General features: G+C 54.7%; 1 protein-coding gene across 1 annotated transcript in view; it reads right to left on the reverse strand.

Annotated features, from left to right (window-relative positions):
- CSMD1 (CUB and Sushi multiple domains 1) overlaps nucleotides 1-17,872 on the reverse strand; it is a 1,728,861-nt gene that overhangs the window by 480,965 nt on the left and 1,230,024 nt on the right. The window contains exon 10 of the mRNA XM_066382147.1: nucleotides 16,268-16,389. Within this exon, the coding sequence (XP_066238244.1) occupies nucleotides 16,268-16,389 (122 nt within the window). The remainder of the gene's footprint in view (nucleotides 1-16,267; nucleotides 16,390-17,872) is intronic.

A 17,872-nucleotide genomic window follows, 5' to 3' on the forward strand; every position in this document is an offset into this window, starting at 1 on the left:
ATGGCGCAGACCTGCAGACAAGACCGTGAGAGTCCCTCCCTCACAGGACCCCGCTGCATGGATGTCCGCAGGGCGCTGGACAAGAGCACCTCACATCACGGACTTGAAAAGAAAGTCGGAAGGTTGGGAAAACCACGCTGCCAAAGAAAACACTGAAACATCCCCAGGGCTGCTGGAGACACATCTGGGGAGACAAGGCTGAGCGGAAGGGACACATCTGGGGAGACGAGGCTGAGCGGAAGGGGCACATCTGGGGAGACAGGGCTGCTGGAGACACATCTGGGGAGACAAGGCTGAGCGGAAGGGGCACATCTGGGGAGACAGGGCTGCTGGAGACACATCCCGGGAGACAAGGCTGAGCGGAAGGGACACATCTGGGGAGACGAGGCTGAGCGGAAGGGGCACATCTGGGGAGACAGGGCTGCTGGAGACACATCCCGGGAGACAAGGCTGAGCGGAAGGGACACATCTGGGGAGACAAGGCTGAGCGGAAGGGGCACATCTGGGGAGACAGGGCTGCTGGAGACACATCTGGGGAGACAGGGCTGAGCGGAAGGGACACATCTGGGGAGACGAGGCTGAGCGGAAGGGGCACATCTGAGGAGACAGGGCTGCTGGAGACACATCTGGGGAGACAAGGCTGAGCGGAAGGGACACATCTGGGGAGACAGGGCTGAGCGGAAGGGGCACATCTGGGGAGACAGGGCTGCTGGAGACACATCTGGGGAGACAAGGCTGAGCGGAAGGGGCACATCTGGGGAGACAGGGCTGCTGGAGACACATCTGGGGAGACAAGGCTGAGCGGAAGGGACACATCTGGGGAGACAGGGCTGCTGGAGACACATCCCGGGAGACAAGGCTGAGCGGAAGGGACACATCTGGGGAGACGAGGCTGAGCGGAAGGGACACATCTGGGGAGACAGGGCTGCTGGAGACACATCTGGGGAGACAAGGCTGAGCGGAAGGGACACATCTGGGGAGACAGGGCTGCTGGAGACACATCCCGGGAGACAAGGCTGAGCGGAAGGGACACATCTGGGGAGACAAGGCTGAGTGGAAGGGGCACATCTGGGGAGACAGGGCTGCTGGAGACACATCTGGGGAGACAAGGCTGAGCGGAAGGGGCACATCTGGGGAGACGAGGCTGAGCGGAAGGGGCACATCTGGGGAGACAGGGCTGCTGGAGACACATCTGGGGAGACGAGGCTGAGCGGAAGAGGCACATCTGGGGAGACAGGGCTGCTGGAGACACATCTGGGGAGACGAGGCTGAGCGGAAGGGGCACATCTGGGGAGACAGGGCTGCTGGAGACACATCTGGGGAGACGAGGCTGAGCGGAAGGGGCACATCTGGGGAGACAGGGCTGCTGGAGACACATCTGGGGAGACAAGGCTGAGTGGAAGGGGCACATCTGGGGAGACAGGGCTGCTGGAGACACATCTGGGGAGACAAGGCTGAGTGGAAGGGGCACATCTGGGGAGACAGGGCTGCTGGAGACACATCTGGGGAGACGAGGCTGAGCGGAAGGGGCACATCTGGGGAGACAGGGCTGCTGGAGACACATCTGGGGAGACCAGGCTGAGCGGAAGGGGCACATCTGGGGAGACGAGGCTGAGCGGAAGGGGCCCCCGGTCACCGACTGGGGTCCACGTGGGCCGAGCGGGGACTCACGAAAGCCGCCCGGAGCAGTGAGGCTCCACTGGGAGATGAGGACGGGTGTGGGTGGAGCTGGAAGCAAGTGTGAGAATTTGGTCAGTGTCTCAGTGGGAGCCACACGGAGGCTCCATTTCTTCCTGGAGAGGTGACCAGGGCACGCCTGGCGTGGTAATGGAAGGTGAGAGCCCAGAGGCTGCCCCATGGGCAGAGCCAAGTGCTGCCACGATCTTCTCCTTTGGGGGGGTACACAGAGAGCTCTGGGGGCAGGGAGGCGGCACCTGTGCCCACGGACTTCAGTGGGATACGTGAGCTCTGATCTGAAAATTGTAAATCCAGAGGAACATGTTTAAACCTCGCTTTGCTGAAGATTCTACATAATTGTTGCTCATTTTCTTTAATCCTACATCAAGATAAACTCGTTTTACATATAAATTTAAAATATATGTGTGTATATATATATATATCCATTTGCTTCTGATAACTTTTAATTCAAATGTGAGTTTTTTAAATGTGCCAATCGTAATTTGAATTTTCTCTTCATTTCCATCATCTAATTATCTACATACATATTCATATCTATACACGTAAAGATATGTGTGTGTGCCTGTAAGACTCACAACTTTGGTGACTAGCCCGACCAGGAAGTGGCGCGGTGGATAGAGCATCGGCCTGCGACGTGGAGGACCCAGGTTAGAAACCCCGAGGTTGCAGCCAGCTTGAGTGCGGCTCACCAGCTTGAGCGCAGGGGTTGCCAGCTTGAGCGTGGGGTCATAGACATGACCCCCATGGTTGCTGGCTTGAGCCCAAGGTCGCTGGCTTAAGCAAGGGGTCACTCGCTCTGCTGGAGCCCCCCAGTCAAGGCACATATGAGAAAGCAATCAATGAACAACTAAGGTGCCACAATGAAGAATTGATGCTTCTCATCTCTCTCTGTTCCTGTCTGTCTGTCCCACTCTCTGTCTCTGTCTTTGTCTCTTTTGCTAAAAAACAAGAACAAGCAAAAGAAAAACAACTTTGGTGACTGACCTTTCCCCATGAAATACATACAGTTGAGTATTTTACTCGTACTCGGTCTGTATTCCAAGTCAGTGGAATGTCACATTAAAACTGCTTTCCTGAAGCAGATGTTAGGCTGGGCCGTGCCTCCCGGTGTTAAATGGAGACTGTTGCCATGGGTGACTGGGCGCCTGACCGAGGACAGCTCAAGGGATAGGTGAACGCAGCGGAGCCACACTCTGGATACTGTACAATCTGTCGCTCCCCAGGTGGGAGTGTTGCAAACATGGTGTCCACAGCTCCACACGCTGGCACCATTCAGAACCATAAACGCCCTAAAGGAATGTGACAAACATGAAATATTTAATTAAGAACAATTTTGCTTCTCGTGTTAGAATTCAGAAGTGATCCTGGGAGGAGATCTAATTGGTTCAGTCCTTCCATAAAATGTGTCAAAGGAAAACACAAGCCTTGTGTTCCCAACAATAAAAATGTCCTATCATACATAGGAGAATGCAACCGCTCCACTGGTTCAAGGGGGCCAGGGAGATGGCGAGGGGGTGCTGGGCAGCCCCCCGTTAGCGGAATCACGCAGTCGCTTGTCTCCTCTGTAAGCACGGTTCCCGGGGGGGGGGGAGACTATTCACTGTCGAGCACAGCGGCTCAGACTCTGACCCCAGAGGGGTGACGTCTGTGTGGCTCCCTATCCCGTCCTGCGCCTGCTGACTGTTGGCAGGTATCAGCACCCTCCACACTCCAGTGGGGTCCCCAGCAACAATCAGCAGGTCCTCCACACAGACTTCTGAGCCCGCAGTCACAGCAGCCCATGCAGAGGGCGAGGACGGGCAGAACAGGGCGGGCGGAACAAGGCACCCACACTGTGACGTGAGGTGTACGCGCGGGTGGACACGGGTGCTGTCGGGAGTGCAGAGGGTGAGGACAGGCAGAACAGGGCGGGCAGAACAAGGCACCCACACTGTGAAGTGAGGTGTACGCACTGGTGGGCACGGGTGCTGTCGGGAGTGCAGAGGGTGAGGACAGGCAGAACAAGGCACCCGCACTGTGAAGTGAGGTGTACACGCTGGTGGGCATGGGTGCTGTCGGGAGTGCAGAGGGTGAGGACAGGCAGAACAGGACGGGCAGAACAGGGCACCCGCACTGTGAAGTGAGGTGTACACGCTGGTGGGCACGGGTGCTGTCGGGAGTGCAGAGGGTGAGGACAGGCAGAACAAGGCACCCGCACTGTGAAGTGAGGTGTACACGCTGGTGGGCATGGGTGCTGTCGGGAGTGCAGAGGGTGAGGACAGGCAGAACAGGGCGGGCAGAACAAGGCACCCGCACTGTGAAGTGAGGTGTACGCGCGGGTGGGCACGGGTGCTGTCAGGAGTGCAGAGGGTGAGGACGGGCGGAACAGGGCACCCACACTGTGACGTGAGGTTTACGTGCGGGTGGGCACGGGTGCTGTCGGGAGTGCAGAGGGTGAGGACGGGCAGAACAGGGCGGGCAGAACAAGGCACCCACACTGTGAAGTGAGGTTTACACGCTGGTGGGCACGGGTGCTGTCGGGAGTGCAGAGGGTGAGGACGGGCAGAACAGGACAGGCAGAACAAGGCACCCACACTGTGAAGTGAGGTTTACACGCTGGTGGGCACGGGTGCTGTCGGGAGTGCAGAGGGTGAGGACGGGCGGAACAGGGCACCCGCACTGTGAAGTGAGGTGTACGCGCGGGTGGGCACGGGTGCTGTCGGGAGTGCAGAGGGTGAGGACGGGCGGAACAGGGCACCCGCACTGTGAAGTGAGGTGTACGCGCGGGTGGGCACGGGTGCTGTCGGGAGTGCAGAGGGTGAGGACGGGCAGAACAGGACGGGCGGAACAAGGCACCCACATTGTGAAGTGAGGTGTACGCGCGGGTGGGCACGGGTGCTGTCGGGAGTGCAGAGCGGCCACAGGGTGCAGCAGCGCGGCCCAGGAACACCAGCCGCCTCCAGGTATCAACCACAGCCCTGCTCAGAGCCAGGGAGGACTCTTTGTGTTCCGTGCAATAGACGTTTCTAAGAACACCCTTTCATTTATCTGGAGACATATTAATATATTGTGTTTGGCCCTTTTTTTTAGCATCCAAATAATATGTATATTTGTAGGATTGCTGGCTTAGAGACCGTCATATTTTTAAATATATGGAAATCTCGAAGTTATGAAAATATGAAAATTTTTAAAAAGGAAAATCTTGGCTCTGGCCGGTTGGCTTAGTGGTAGAGTGTCAGTGTGCGGATGTTCTGGGTTTGATTCCTGCTCAGGGCACACAGGAGAAGCGCCCATCTGCTTCTCTACCCCTCTCCCTTCTCTCTCTCTCTCTCTCTCTCTCTCTCTCCCCCTGCTGTAGCCATGGCTCAATTGAAGTGACTTGTCCCTGGGCACTGAGGATAGCTCCATAGCCTCTGCCTCAGGCGCTAAGAGCTCGGTTGCTGAGCAACAAAGCAATGCCCCAGATGGGCAGAGTATCAAAATCCTAGTGGGCATGCTGGGGGACTCCAGTCAGGGTGCATGCAGAAGTCTGTCTCTGTTTCCCCTCCACTCACTAAAAAAAAAAACACACACACACACAAAAAAAACCCTTAATTATGGCACTATTCTGTCTACCTCCTCAGTGTTACAAAACGATACAGCTATTTATTCATTATCACCTATTGGCCCTCGGTATATGCCATTCACCATGCAAGAAACTGGACATTTAAAGTCGTTGTGGATACATGCTGGCACAGAAAAGATACTTAAATAACATTTCATTTAAATCGAAGATGCCTAAGAAGTACCATTATGTACTTTTATTGAGAAATAAAGTTTAAAAAAACTCTTAAAAATAAGGTGCAACATCTAATTTGAGCACTGAGACCATCTTGAACTGGTCAGACACATCTATTTCTGTCGGGGTTCTTTCCTGTTCTGGGGGGGCTGGGCCATCTCTCCTGCCTTCAGGTGAGGGATGGAGCACAGACTTCATCGTTCCACAGTGAAGGACGGCAAGACAGGACGTAGCACCCTCCAGTTTCCCGGGGACACTCGTCCCTCTGTCCCTTAGTAAGGTGACATAAGAGCGTTTGGAGGGCGATCTAATTTTTGGTAAATCAGAACATGTGTACATAAACACAGGAGGCCAGATATATCAAAACAAAAGAGTGTTTACCTCTGGGTGGCAGGGGTGATACAACACTTCAAATCTGTCCTTCATTTCCTAAGTGTCTACATGTTGTCAGTATGAGTTCTCTACACCATTTTGCTGTCCTGAGATGACTGGTCACCACTGAAATGTATCTCATGGCGCGGGGAAGCTGGTGGGTTTTTTATCTCCCTCCTGCCGTGGAATTTCCACCTGAGCAGAGACGTTGACCTGCCTCCTCATTGCTCTTTTCCAATTATCTAAAACAGCCTAGGTCTCAAAAAATTTGCTGATGAGTAAGTTTTGCTTTCTGTTTGCTATTTGTATCACTACTTTGTTCAAATAAGAAGAAAACACACTAAAATGAAAAACACAAAAGGAAACGTGACTAGAGGGAGAGAGTGGGCAGGTGGTTACATATTAAAGGGCAGAGAACAGGCGACCATTCTCAGACAGGAAAGTGACCAGGCAGAGAAAAGGTGACCAGTTCTCAGACAGGAAAGGAACCAGGCAGAGAAAAGGTGACCAGTTCTCAGACAGGAAAGTGACCAGGCAGAGAACAGGCGACCATTCTCAGACAGGAAAGGAACCAGGCAGAGAAAAGGCGACCATTCTCAGACAGGAAAGAAACCAGGCAGAGAAAAGGTGACCAGTTCTGACAGGAAAGTAACCAGGCAGAGAAAAGGTGACCAGTTCTCAGACAGGAAAGTGACCAGGCAGAGAAAAGGCGACCATTCTCAGACAGGAAAGTGACCAGGCAGAGAACAGGTGACCAGTTCTCAGACAGGAAAGTGACCAGGCAGAGAAAAGGTGACCATTCTCAGACAGGAAAGTGACCAGGCAGAGAACAGGCGACCATTCTCAGACAGGAAAGAAACCAGGCAGAGAAAAGGTGACCAGTTCTCAGACAGGAAAGTAACCAGGCAGAGAACAGGCGACCAGTTCTCAGACAGGAAAGTGACCAGGCAGAGAAGCAGGGAACCATCAGAACATGAACAGAAAAGAGGTATTTTTGCCCATTTCTAGTCCGCACACACAATGCACACCTACAGTCACATACCCACAAGCGCGTGCACACCGGTACTCACACACGCAGACAGACACAGTGACAGACACATGCAGCCCACTCCTAGGACACAAAACAGAAACAAGCAGCCTCTTCCACGTTCTGTCACGGGGTGACCAAGCCCAAGGCCCGTTCTTCTGGGCACATTCTGGCCCTCCGCCAGGCGCTGTTTCCTCTCCTGAGTCTCCTTTACGGAACCACCCTGTCAGCACACGCTGCAGACTTCCCTGAGAGCGCAGTCCCCCACTCCTCCCTCCTGTCCACTTCTCCCAGCAGCTCTGGCCCAGCCGGACGTCCACTCACACTGGGCTGGAAGACACCGGGGTCTTGTCTAGTCTCTGCTGTCACTCTCTGCCTAGTCACTGTACTCTGTATGCTGCTGACAGACCTGCCCTTCTCAGAGTGCTGTCTCCAGCCTGACCAGGCAGTGGTGTGAATAGTGTCAGCCTGGGACACTGAGGACCCAGGCTCCAAACCCTGAGGTCACTGGCTTGAGCACGGGATCATAGACATGACCCCATAATCGCTGGCTTGAGCCCAAGGTCACTGGCTTGAGCAAGGGGTCACTCACTCTTCTGTAGCCCTCCAGTCAAGGCACATATGAGAAAGCAATCAATGAACAACTAAGGAGCAGCAATGAAGAATTGATGCTTCTCATCTCTCTCTCTCTTCCTATCTGTCCCTGTCTATCCCTGTCTACCACTAAAAAAAAAATAGAAAATAAGTGTTATCTTCAGTGTGTGGGTGTGTGTATGTGTGTAAGATTCAGGTTTTAGCTTAAAATGCAAGCAGATCAACTTGTTCTCTATTCCTTTCCCTGTGGGGGACAAGGAAGAGGAGCTACGATACATTAATTTGATTTGAAAAGTCAGGAATCAGAGTGCGATGAGAAAACCCGCTTTTCGGGAAGGAGGAGACGCCCGTGCCCAGGTGACCGCACAGGAAGGAGGAGACGCCCGCGCCCAGGGGACCGCACAGGAAGGAGGAGACGCCCGCGCCCAGGGGACCGCACAGGAAGGAGGAGACGCCCGCGCCCAGGGGACCGCACAGGAAGGAGGAGACGCCCGCGCCCAGGGGACCGCACAGGAAGGAGGAGACGCCCGCGCCCAGGGGACCGCACAGGAAGGAGGAGACGCCCGCGCCCAGGGGACCGCACAGGAAGGAGGAGAGGCCTGTGCCCAGGGGACCGCACAGGAAGGACTCTGGGAAGGGCCATCGGAGGCTCGAGAAAGAGAAACAGTCCCAAGAGCGAAGTTCAGTTCATGGGGAAGAAAAGTAGTCAATATGAAGCAGTGACAATGGGGAGAATGCTGATGGGGACAAGGCTGGCCCACAGAGGGGACATACTGGAGGTGACAAGGACAGAGCAATGGGTTGATCATGTCATGGTGACGGCCAAGAAGAACTGGGCGGGGGGCGAACACGCCCCGGAGCATCCGCAGGGAGCCCCGTTCTCTCCAGAGGGGACATACTGGAGGTGACGAGGACAGAGCAATGGGTTGATCATGTCATGGTGACAGCCAAGAAGAACTGGGGGGGGGGGGCAGCAAACACGCCCCGGAGCATCCGCAGGGAGCCCCGCTCTCTCCAGAGGCACCCAGAGGCGTGTGGCCAGAGAGAGGGGGCAGGGCGGGTGAGACAGACCCTCCTGGCTCCGGCTGTGAGGAGTCTGCGATGGACCCGAGAAGGACACTGAACACAGTGTCATCTCCACCCTGAGCCTCCTTTCCTCCGCTCGCCAACCTGTCAGTCCCCTAGTGGGTCAATAAAATCTACGGCGTGCACTGAGGGCTCAAGCGCCATGGCAAATGTCTTAAGCTCCTATACATAATGCATGCTCCTCTCTTAATTGAAAATAATTTCAATGCAAATGAATGCCTTTTTCTGCACCCTTATGAATGTGTCACTTAAAATAATGTAAAAACGCCAATGAATAATTTTAAAAGGTAGTGCTTCCTCCCCAAAAGACATCTGATAAGCTGTGTTTTCTTATCAGCATTCAACCAAAAGCAACTTTTATCATTTTTCTTTGGAGTTTAAGAGTGGTTCTGGCGGGCCATGGCGTGACGTGAATGTATAAATTGCTGTAACTCACTACCCAGCTCTTGAAATCTCTCCAACCCATTTTTTTTCTCTCTCCCAACACGAGTTCTGGTCCTGCTGAAGCTCGTGTCACCTTCGGCAATCACCCTGAACCCCCACGCGTCCTGCTTGCACATGTGTGCCTTCAGTTCCGGCCACTGCAGGCGGCAGAGGGACCTCTGAGACACAGCCTGTCCCTCCTGCCCTCACGACCCCACAGTGCCACTCACGTCCACGGGCACACACTGAGCTCTTTACCTGTCCTTCAGGACCCCCTTTCTGTCTTTTTAATCCACACACTCAGTGAGGGTTATGGAGCGGAGAGGGAGAGGGCAGACTGGGTTCCAGGTGCTCTCCACGGAGCACGTGTTGGTCACCCCACGCCCACACCGGGGCTCGGGGCACGTGGTCACCCCACGCCCACGCCGGGGCTCGGGGCACCTGGTTACCCCACACCCACGCTGGGGCTCGGGACACGTGCTGGTCACCCCACGCCCACACTGGGGCTCGGGGCACGTGGTCACCCCACGCCCACGCCAGGGCTCGGGGCACGTGGTCACCCCACGCCCACGCCGGGGCTCGGGGCACGTGCTGGTCACCCCACGCCCACGCTGGGGCTCGGGGCACGTGCTGGTCACCCCACGCCCACGCCGGGGCTCGGGGCACCTGGTTACCCCACACCCACGCTGGGGCTCGGTGGTCACCCCACATCCACACCGGGGCTCGGGGCACTGGTCACCCCACGCCCACGCCGGGGCTCAGGGCACGTGGTCACCCCACGCCCACGCCGGGGCTCAGGGCACATGCTGGTCACCCCACGCCCACGCCGGGGCTCGGGCACGTGCTGGTCACCTCACGCCCACACTGGGGCTCGGTGGTCACCCCACGCCCACGCCGGGGCTCGGTGGTCACCCCACATCCACACCGGGGCTCGGGGCACTGGTCACCCCACGCCCACGCTGGGGCTGGGGCACGTGGTCACCCCACGCCCATGCTGGAGCTCAGAGCAGTGACCGTGTGCCTGACCCCAGGGCTGGTGAGCGCCGTGGACAGGACGCACACCCTGAACCCTCCAAGACGACCCTGGGCTCCTCTGCGGGTCCTCAGCCAGCCGGCCACCCGGCCTTGGTGACCCCAGGTTCTCGCCTGCTGCCTACCCCAGCACCCTCCTGCACTCCACAAAGTAATCCTCGACTGGTCTGGCACAGGCTAAGAGTTCTAATCTTATTACCCAGCCACTTACACACTCTAAAAGGAGGGGGACACTCAGGAGTCCATCCCTCCCTCCAGCCCCCAGAACCGGGAGAAATGAATGCCTGCCATGCCTCAGCTGTGACAGATGGGGGCCTGGAGGGACAGGGGACAGGGCTGCAGCCATTCTCACCCTCAGAGTTTACCACCAACAGAAATCGCCTCTGAGGAGCTCAGATCGGAATGAGGTGCTAAAATTACATCATTGCAGAATACATTTGACACACATTAACACGCGTGCGCACGCACACACACAGACACACACACCCACAGGTGAAAGCACAGGGTTCAGGCAGAGCTGCCTCCCAGGGGACACCTCACCTTTCCACCGACACTCCAGGGACAAGCCTGGAGAGCACATGTGTGTAAGTCCCAGAATCGTAGCTCACCAACCTGACATCACTTTCCTAAGCACTTGATCACAGAACTCACCAGGAGCTTTACCAGGAAAGGCTGGACTGCTGAAGGTGTTTATAATGAACTATATCGCGATGTATCACATTACTCTATTCATTTTCATTGACTCTCTACTAGACCAATGTGGCGAGAGCAGTTGTAACTGTTTAGAAATCTGCTTCCTCACCAGACTGAACCCCCTGGATGAACTGTTGTGTTTTTGGTTGTTTTTAACTTTCTGCCTACAGAGCAGACTGTCCTAATATGTATTATGTCACTGTGCATATTATACATCATGTACTTTAAAATACTAATATATCCATGTAATGCATTTTATACATATATACATATATGTTAGTGTATGTATACATGTTATATGTATTATCTCCTAACATATATATAAGGAGAAATATCTATGTACAGGAATGGGTTTCTAGTATCCCTTTTCACTCAACACTTCACAGCATTATAAACTGTCACATGCCCACAGAGAGACACCCTGAGCTCCCCACAGTGATGACCTGGAATGAGCAATTTTCTGTTAACACTCGGCATGAACTCACATGTTGCTCGGTGATCTAATAGCCGGAGCAGAAGTGAGATCAGAAAGAGTCTAACTCATCATGAGATGGTTAGCCTTCCAGAAAATAAAGTTTATTAACAAATCCCTATTCGACTTTGGATCTAGATTTTCTCCTCCGCTATCAAATGTACAAACTGAGGCGTGCCCACCTCCTCACCTGGACTTCTCCGCTCACGCCTCCAGAGAGCGCCAGTCTGACACCTCTGATCACGGCGTTCTCGCCCATGCTCAGCGTGCAATGTACCTTCATCACCAGGAGTCTAATCGAGAAACCCCCTCATTTGGAATGTCTCCCAAAGAATCAAATTAGGCCTAATTATACTTAATGGCAATGGCTGCTGCTTAATTTGGATGGTAATTCTGCCTAATTGAGACGCCTTCAGGTGTCTCAGCAGTGTCCCAGGAAGGGCGCTGGGGTGCATGGCCATCAACCTGGGCACCTCGTTTCTCGGACCATTTCACCAAAATAAACAAAGACCAAGGATTTCCTTTCCTTTTCTTTTCTTTTTCTTTCTTTCTTTCTTTTTTTTTTTTTTTTTTGTAAGAGGAGGGGAGATAATAAGACAGATTCCTGCATGTGCCCTGACCTGGATCCACCAGCAACCCCCGTCTGGGGCCGATGTTCTGATCTTCTGGGACTGTGCTTGCAACCAAGCTATTTTTAGCACCTGAGGCAGAGGCTCCTCAAAGCCATCCTCAGTGTCTGGGGCCAATGTGCTTCAACCATTTGAGCTATGGCTGCGAGAGAGGAAGAGAGAGAGAAAAGCGAGAGAAGGGGATAGGGAGGGGAAGAAAAGTAGATGGTCACTTCTCCTGTGTGCCCTGGCCAGGAATCAAACCCGGGACATCCACAGGCTGGGCCAACACTCTACCCACTGAGCCAACCAGCCAGGGCTAGAAATTACTGAAGCGGTGCAACACAAGATTTGTGGAACTAACCTGTTTATTGCTAATTGTTTACAATCAACACGATTTATTTAAAAACCTTTGCAAACATCGATGCAACGCTACAAAAGGACCAGAGAAAACAGTGAAGCCTTCTGCAATGAGGGAGGGAAAAAAGTATTCGGTCATTAGCCTATTTGTGGTTTTGCAGTTGGGTCAGGCTCAAAAATCAACTTTAAAATATCAAAGAACGTACTTCATGGTTTGAAGCTGTTTGAGCCCGCTGGCATCTGGGGACCCAGGAGGAGAATGAGATTTGGATCAAGTCACGAGAGAAAGACGGGTCTGATGGGAACGTAAGTCCCTCCTCTGCCGTCCCGTGTCCGCCTGAGGTGAGCACCACTGACCCCACCCATCAGCCCGGGCTCCCTGCTCCCGTGCGGTCCTTCTGCGGGCTCCCAGGGAGCGCACCCTGGCATCCGACCCAACTGGATGTGGAGCGGGCTGGCCAGGGACGTGTTAGAAAACGTCTTCCCTTTCTGGGGAAGCAGCGCCTCGAGTGGATGACCAGAACGGGGCTGCAGGCTGTCTGGTGACCTGAGGGAGGACGTTATCACGGAATCTGGGAGTGGATTAGAGGCCAACGCCCACCCCCGAGCCCTCCACAATGTCACCGAGCTCCTCAATTAAACCTAGAGGCCCCTGGCTCTGCCCTTCGTTATGTGAGATACTGTTTCCCTGAAGATCTCCTGCCCTCAGCTCTTCTGTGACCATGAGCCAGAAAGAGCCCATTGACTCACTGAATAACTTATCATTCCACTGCCCTGTGGTGCTCATCAAAGGATGAGGGAGCAGAGAGCTGCGGGAGGGGAAGAGCTCTTCAGAGCAGGAGGAAGCGGGCCGAGGAGATGCAACCACGGAGCCATGAAAGGAAGGCATGTGTTCATCCTGCAAGGAGAGAACCCGGCTGCCCTCCCTCGATCTCAGCTCCCTCTGGGTCCAGGGAAGGGCGTAGACAATAGGGACCCCTCGTCGGCTCTGTTCACAAGGTATTTCGATGGTTCTAGGACGTACAGGAAAGAAACACAAACTCAGGCATGGAGGTGTACCTCTTCTGTCCCGGAGGCGACGTGTGATGATTCTCACATGACCTGGATTGAGATACGTTTTGAAAACGGTGGCAGCCGGGACGAACTCCCCTGAGGACTCCGCTTGAGCCACAGCCGGCCCTACGGGGCCGCGACGATCCAGACTCTTTCCGGGCCCCCTCCACGGGCACAATCAGCATCACTAGTGGCAGTGGGGACCCCGGCCACCTCCGCTGATCCCCGAGAGAAGGAGAATGCCGTCAGCTCGACCCTCTGACTCTGTTTGGCTTCTCTGCCCAGAGTCCTGCACAGACGGACACCAGGACAGCCCACCTCCACCCAGCCCCCAGCCTGCACTTGGATGCGCACGCTCACGCTGCCTGAAACCACACACAGTATCTCTTCCCAGAAACACAGGTTTCTTTCTGAGGCCCTCTTGGTTCCACGCTGGGCGTTCACACGTCATTGTCCAGAACTGGGGCCATGTGAGGAGACGGAAGGGTGTTATTAGCCATTGTGCGAGGGCAGCGATGTTCCCAGGACGCCCGGGGAGCCAGGGACACGTGTCTGTCCGGGTCAGGATCAGGGCATCACCCGCCCACAGCCTGTCCTGACCCCCGCTGTCCTGCCCACCCAGCGCCGCGCAGCCCCAGCCACGGGGCTGCAGCGTGACGACGGCCGCGCAGACAGCACAGCGTGACAGCCCGCGCACAGACGCCGCAGAGTGACAGCCCAGACACCGCCCCGCGCCGCCCCTCCCGCCACGCCCCGGGCTGGGCCGCCGCCAGGTCTCGCTGACCCTGCTGCTGAGACCCCCGTGCCCCGTCCTCGCCCGGCCGGCCGCGGCCACGTTTGAGGCCCTGTCACTCTCACGGGGGTGTCGTCAACAGTCCAGTCTCTGCCCCCACCCCCACCTTGCCCCCCAAGAAGCCATCGAGGTGCATTTTCTCCTCAACACCGAAGGCCCTCGGGAAACGCTGGTGTCGGCCGGTGTCTGCGCTCGTCCTGTCACCGGTGGCCTGCGGCTCCTCCGTGGGGACGGCCCCAAGGGCAGAGGACCGGAAGGAGAAGAAGTCCCCCGTGATGTGATCGTGCAGCGGTCCCCAGCGGCCTCTGGCTCCACCCGCCGGGCCTGGACTGCGGGGCCTCGCGGGACAGCACCCACCTCCCCTCAGGAAGCCCGCCGGGCGCGCTCTGGGCCGAGGGTGCTGTCCCGCCCCTGTCACTCGGGGCCCTGCCTGCACCACCCGGACTGAGGGGACTCCGGACGGTCCCCCAGGCCACGGGAACGGAGCCCTGGCGGGGAGGTGGGGCTCCAGGGGCCGCTGGGGTGGGGTGCTGGGCTGCAGGGACAGGCCGAGGGGGTGGACGGGGGGACAGCGGCCTTCCTGTGCCCACGGGGAGGGCTGCACACACACTCTGCTTCACACCGTGCTCCTCTGTGACAGACGCATGCGATTTTCATAGAACCACAACACACGGATGGAAGTTAATGTATGCTCTTGATTTAACACAATTAATTCCTTCAGTAATATTTTCTTTTAAAAATAAAACAGCAAAGAAAAAAGGCACTTCTGCCTCCAAGCTGCAGAAGGAACCTGAGTCGGCATTCTGCAGACGCCCAGCGGAGACCTTGGTCTCGGTGACAGCTCTGTCCCTGTAGCAGGAAACACCTGCTTTTAATCGGACCTCCATGGAAATGGGTGTATTTTTTTTATTGTTCTTTCAATATGTCACTGAATGTATCCCCACAACAAAGAAACCCAATTATTTTAGCAATTCGCCTCCTAAAGACTTTCAGGGTGCTTCCAAATTTCAATTCATACGATTTACGTCACCGGAAACCAAATATAAGGATCATATTAATTTTTTAAAAGTTTTTAAATGTAGAACACATGAAAAATAATTATCTCTAAACTAGTAACATGGTATACATTTTTAATGCAGACTTCAATACAACCTCTTTCGATAGAGAAGTGAAGAAGATGGGTTGGTAAACTGTTATCACGTGATTGGAAGGTTTAGTCCTGTGATTGTGTGTTTATGTTCCCAGTGACGGAACAATAGGTCATAACAGAAAATCATGTCTCACTTACTTACGCACTCGCAGCTTTGCAAGTGGCTCTTTATTGGCAGCCTTGTCATTAACTGTTATTATTAAATGTTTTGCAGAGGACCCTGAGGCTCAGAGAAGTCAGTCCACTTGCACGAGGTCACACAGCTTCTCTGTGGAAGACCTGCTTCCGACAGGGCTGAGAACAGGGTCTGGCAAACTGTGGAGCCTTCATAAAAAGTCAAATACGTGAATCACCGAAGAGCACAGAGGAGAAACACATGGTTTGGACCAGGAGACTTGCTGTCCCAGAGGGTCTTTATAAAGATGGGGTAACAGAATGGGGAGCCTCTCGTGGTGGCAAAGGCAGCCCAGAACTTCCTCACTGTGTAAGAGGAGAGCTCAGACACAGAGAGATCTCACTTATCTGTGTAATCTTAAAACTAAGCACCAAACAGAAAACCCCTAACTCACAGACACGGGGAGTCGAAGAGCTGTGACCTGGGAGGGCCCAGGGGGACTGGATGGAGGCAGCCAGGGGTGCACTCTTCTAGTTATAAGAGTTACGCTCCGAGAAGTCGGGCAGCACAGTGACTCGGTTAATAATACTGTTTGTGTCCGTTGTTGACAGTTGCCAAGAGAGTAGATACTAAATGCTCTCATCCCGAGGAAAGAATCTGTAACTATGTAAGATGAGGTGTGAGAACTGAATTCATGGCGGTGAGCGTTTCACAATCTGTCTATAGATGAAATTATTATGTGGTACACCTGAAGTTAATACAACATCCCAGGTCCACTGATGTCTCAATACAACCAGGGGCAGGGGTGGGGGGAGAACACAGGCACAACAACCAGCAGGAGGCGCTCTCACTGAGAAGTCTTACTTTGTCACCGAATTCTAGGCGGCTTTGCAGGAAGCGTGGGTGCAGGACACACAGCACAGCGGTAGCTGTTCAGGTCACACAGCGAAACGTACGAGCACGTGACACCGGCCAGCTACTCACCTCACAGAGGAGTCCCGCCCGAGTGCCGCACGGAGGGGGAGTGAGCCTACCTTGTCCGGGTCCATGGTGGTGATGACCCACACACAGTGGGCGTTGTCTTCGTACTGGACCGGGTAGTTAGGGGAGGTGATGACGCCGCTGGGCCCGCGCAGGTTGGAGCCGCAGGTCCGAGCTGCAAACAAACAGAGAGAAGACACCGTGTTCTACATGTTCCGTCTGCACCGCGGCCAAGACCAAATGTGGCCATGAGACCCAACGGCGCTGTACGCGGATCCTGACCCACAGCGTCCCATGACCTCGGACTGGCTGAGCATTCGGGGCCCTGGCTTGTACCTGCAACGTCAAACTGAGAGTCCGTCTCCCACCCACAGAAGGAACTGACCAGTGACAGCACTGTGGGTGACGTCACATTGACTAGTCCCCTGCAAACCGCATCCTGACGCAGACACATTGACTAGTCCCCTGCAAACCCCATCCCGACTCAGACCCTTGTGAGCACATTTGGTGGCACTTGGACGCTTACGATCAAGGAAAAGCAGCAGTGCCATCTGTGAGCCACGGGTTCCAGAGTCAAACGTCTCAACAATCCACACGCGTGTGACCCTGGATAAGTGCAGCCATTCACCCAGCTCCACCCCTTCCACCTATGTGAGACGCTCACAGGGAGGAAGCCGGGGCCATGACTCTCTGAAGGGAGAATGGAAAGACCTTCAAATGGAAAGACTGACGTGCCTGACCTGTGGTGGCGCAGTGGGATCAAGCGTCGACCTGGAAATGATGAGGTCGCCAGTTCAAAACCCTGGGCTTGCCTGGTCAAGGCACATATGGGAGTTGATGCTTCCTGCTCCTCCCCCCTTCTCTCTCTCTCTCTCTCTCTCTCTCTCTCTCTCTCTCTCTGTCTCTCCCTCTCCTCTCTAAAAAAATAAATAAAAATGGAAAGACCGACGAGTGAACCCAGGGTAGTCTCTGATCCAGTCTGGGGCTGAAAAACGCTCTGACGGGCCCGCTCCTGAAGGAGGCACTTTTCTTCCCAGATCAGTTAGGCAGTTTTTGGATGTCACCTGACAACCAGAATCCGCAGCTGCAACACGAATACTCCGAATGTGGTTTGTGAAGAGAAGAAACACACTTCCCAGTACGACCAGCGTGGGGGACGCTGGGATTCGTTCTCCTCAGGTAGTGTGGCAGGCAGACCGATGGCACCGTCACCCATGCAGGGCTCATCCCCATCGGACCCTTCCTTCCTTCTCTGTGGGCTGAGAGCCCCCTGCTGGTCACGTGTTGTCCTGGGACCTGGGAGATCCAGGTCCACAGCCAAGTACAACAGGGTTCTCTCAGTTCCGAGGGTCAACGTGTGGGGGAGGGGTCTACAGAAACCGCGACGAAACGTCCCCAGGAAAGTGCATTTCTCCTTTCCATGATACATTGACACAAAGATGATATAGAGTATGCCTGTTCCTCACGATACTTCTTTATTCATTGTAGTTATTAATTTACAGGTATCTTTTTTAGAAAATGAGTTCTGAACTCCGTGACCTTGGAAACAGCCCCTGTGTGTCTTCAGCACCCAGCCAATGTCTGTAGCTGCTGACATGAGAAAATGTGAGGGCGCGTCAGACACCTTTTCAGTTGCTGGGTACCCACACGCTGTGAAA

This window comes from Saccopteryx leptura, chromosome 4 (assembly GCF_036850995.1).
Source record: "Saccopteryx leptura isolate mSacLep1 chromosome 4, mSacLep1_pri_phased_curated, whole genome shotgun sequence".
Classification (NCBI taxonomy): Eukaryota; Metazoa; Chordata; class Mammalia; order Chiroptera; family Emballonuridae; genus Saccopteryx; species Saccopteryx leptura.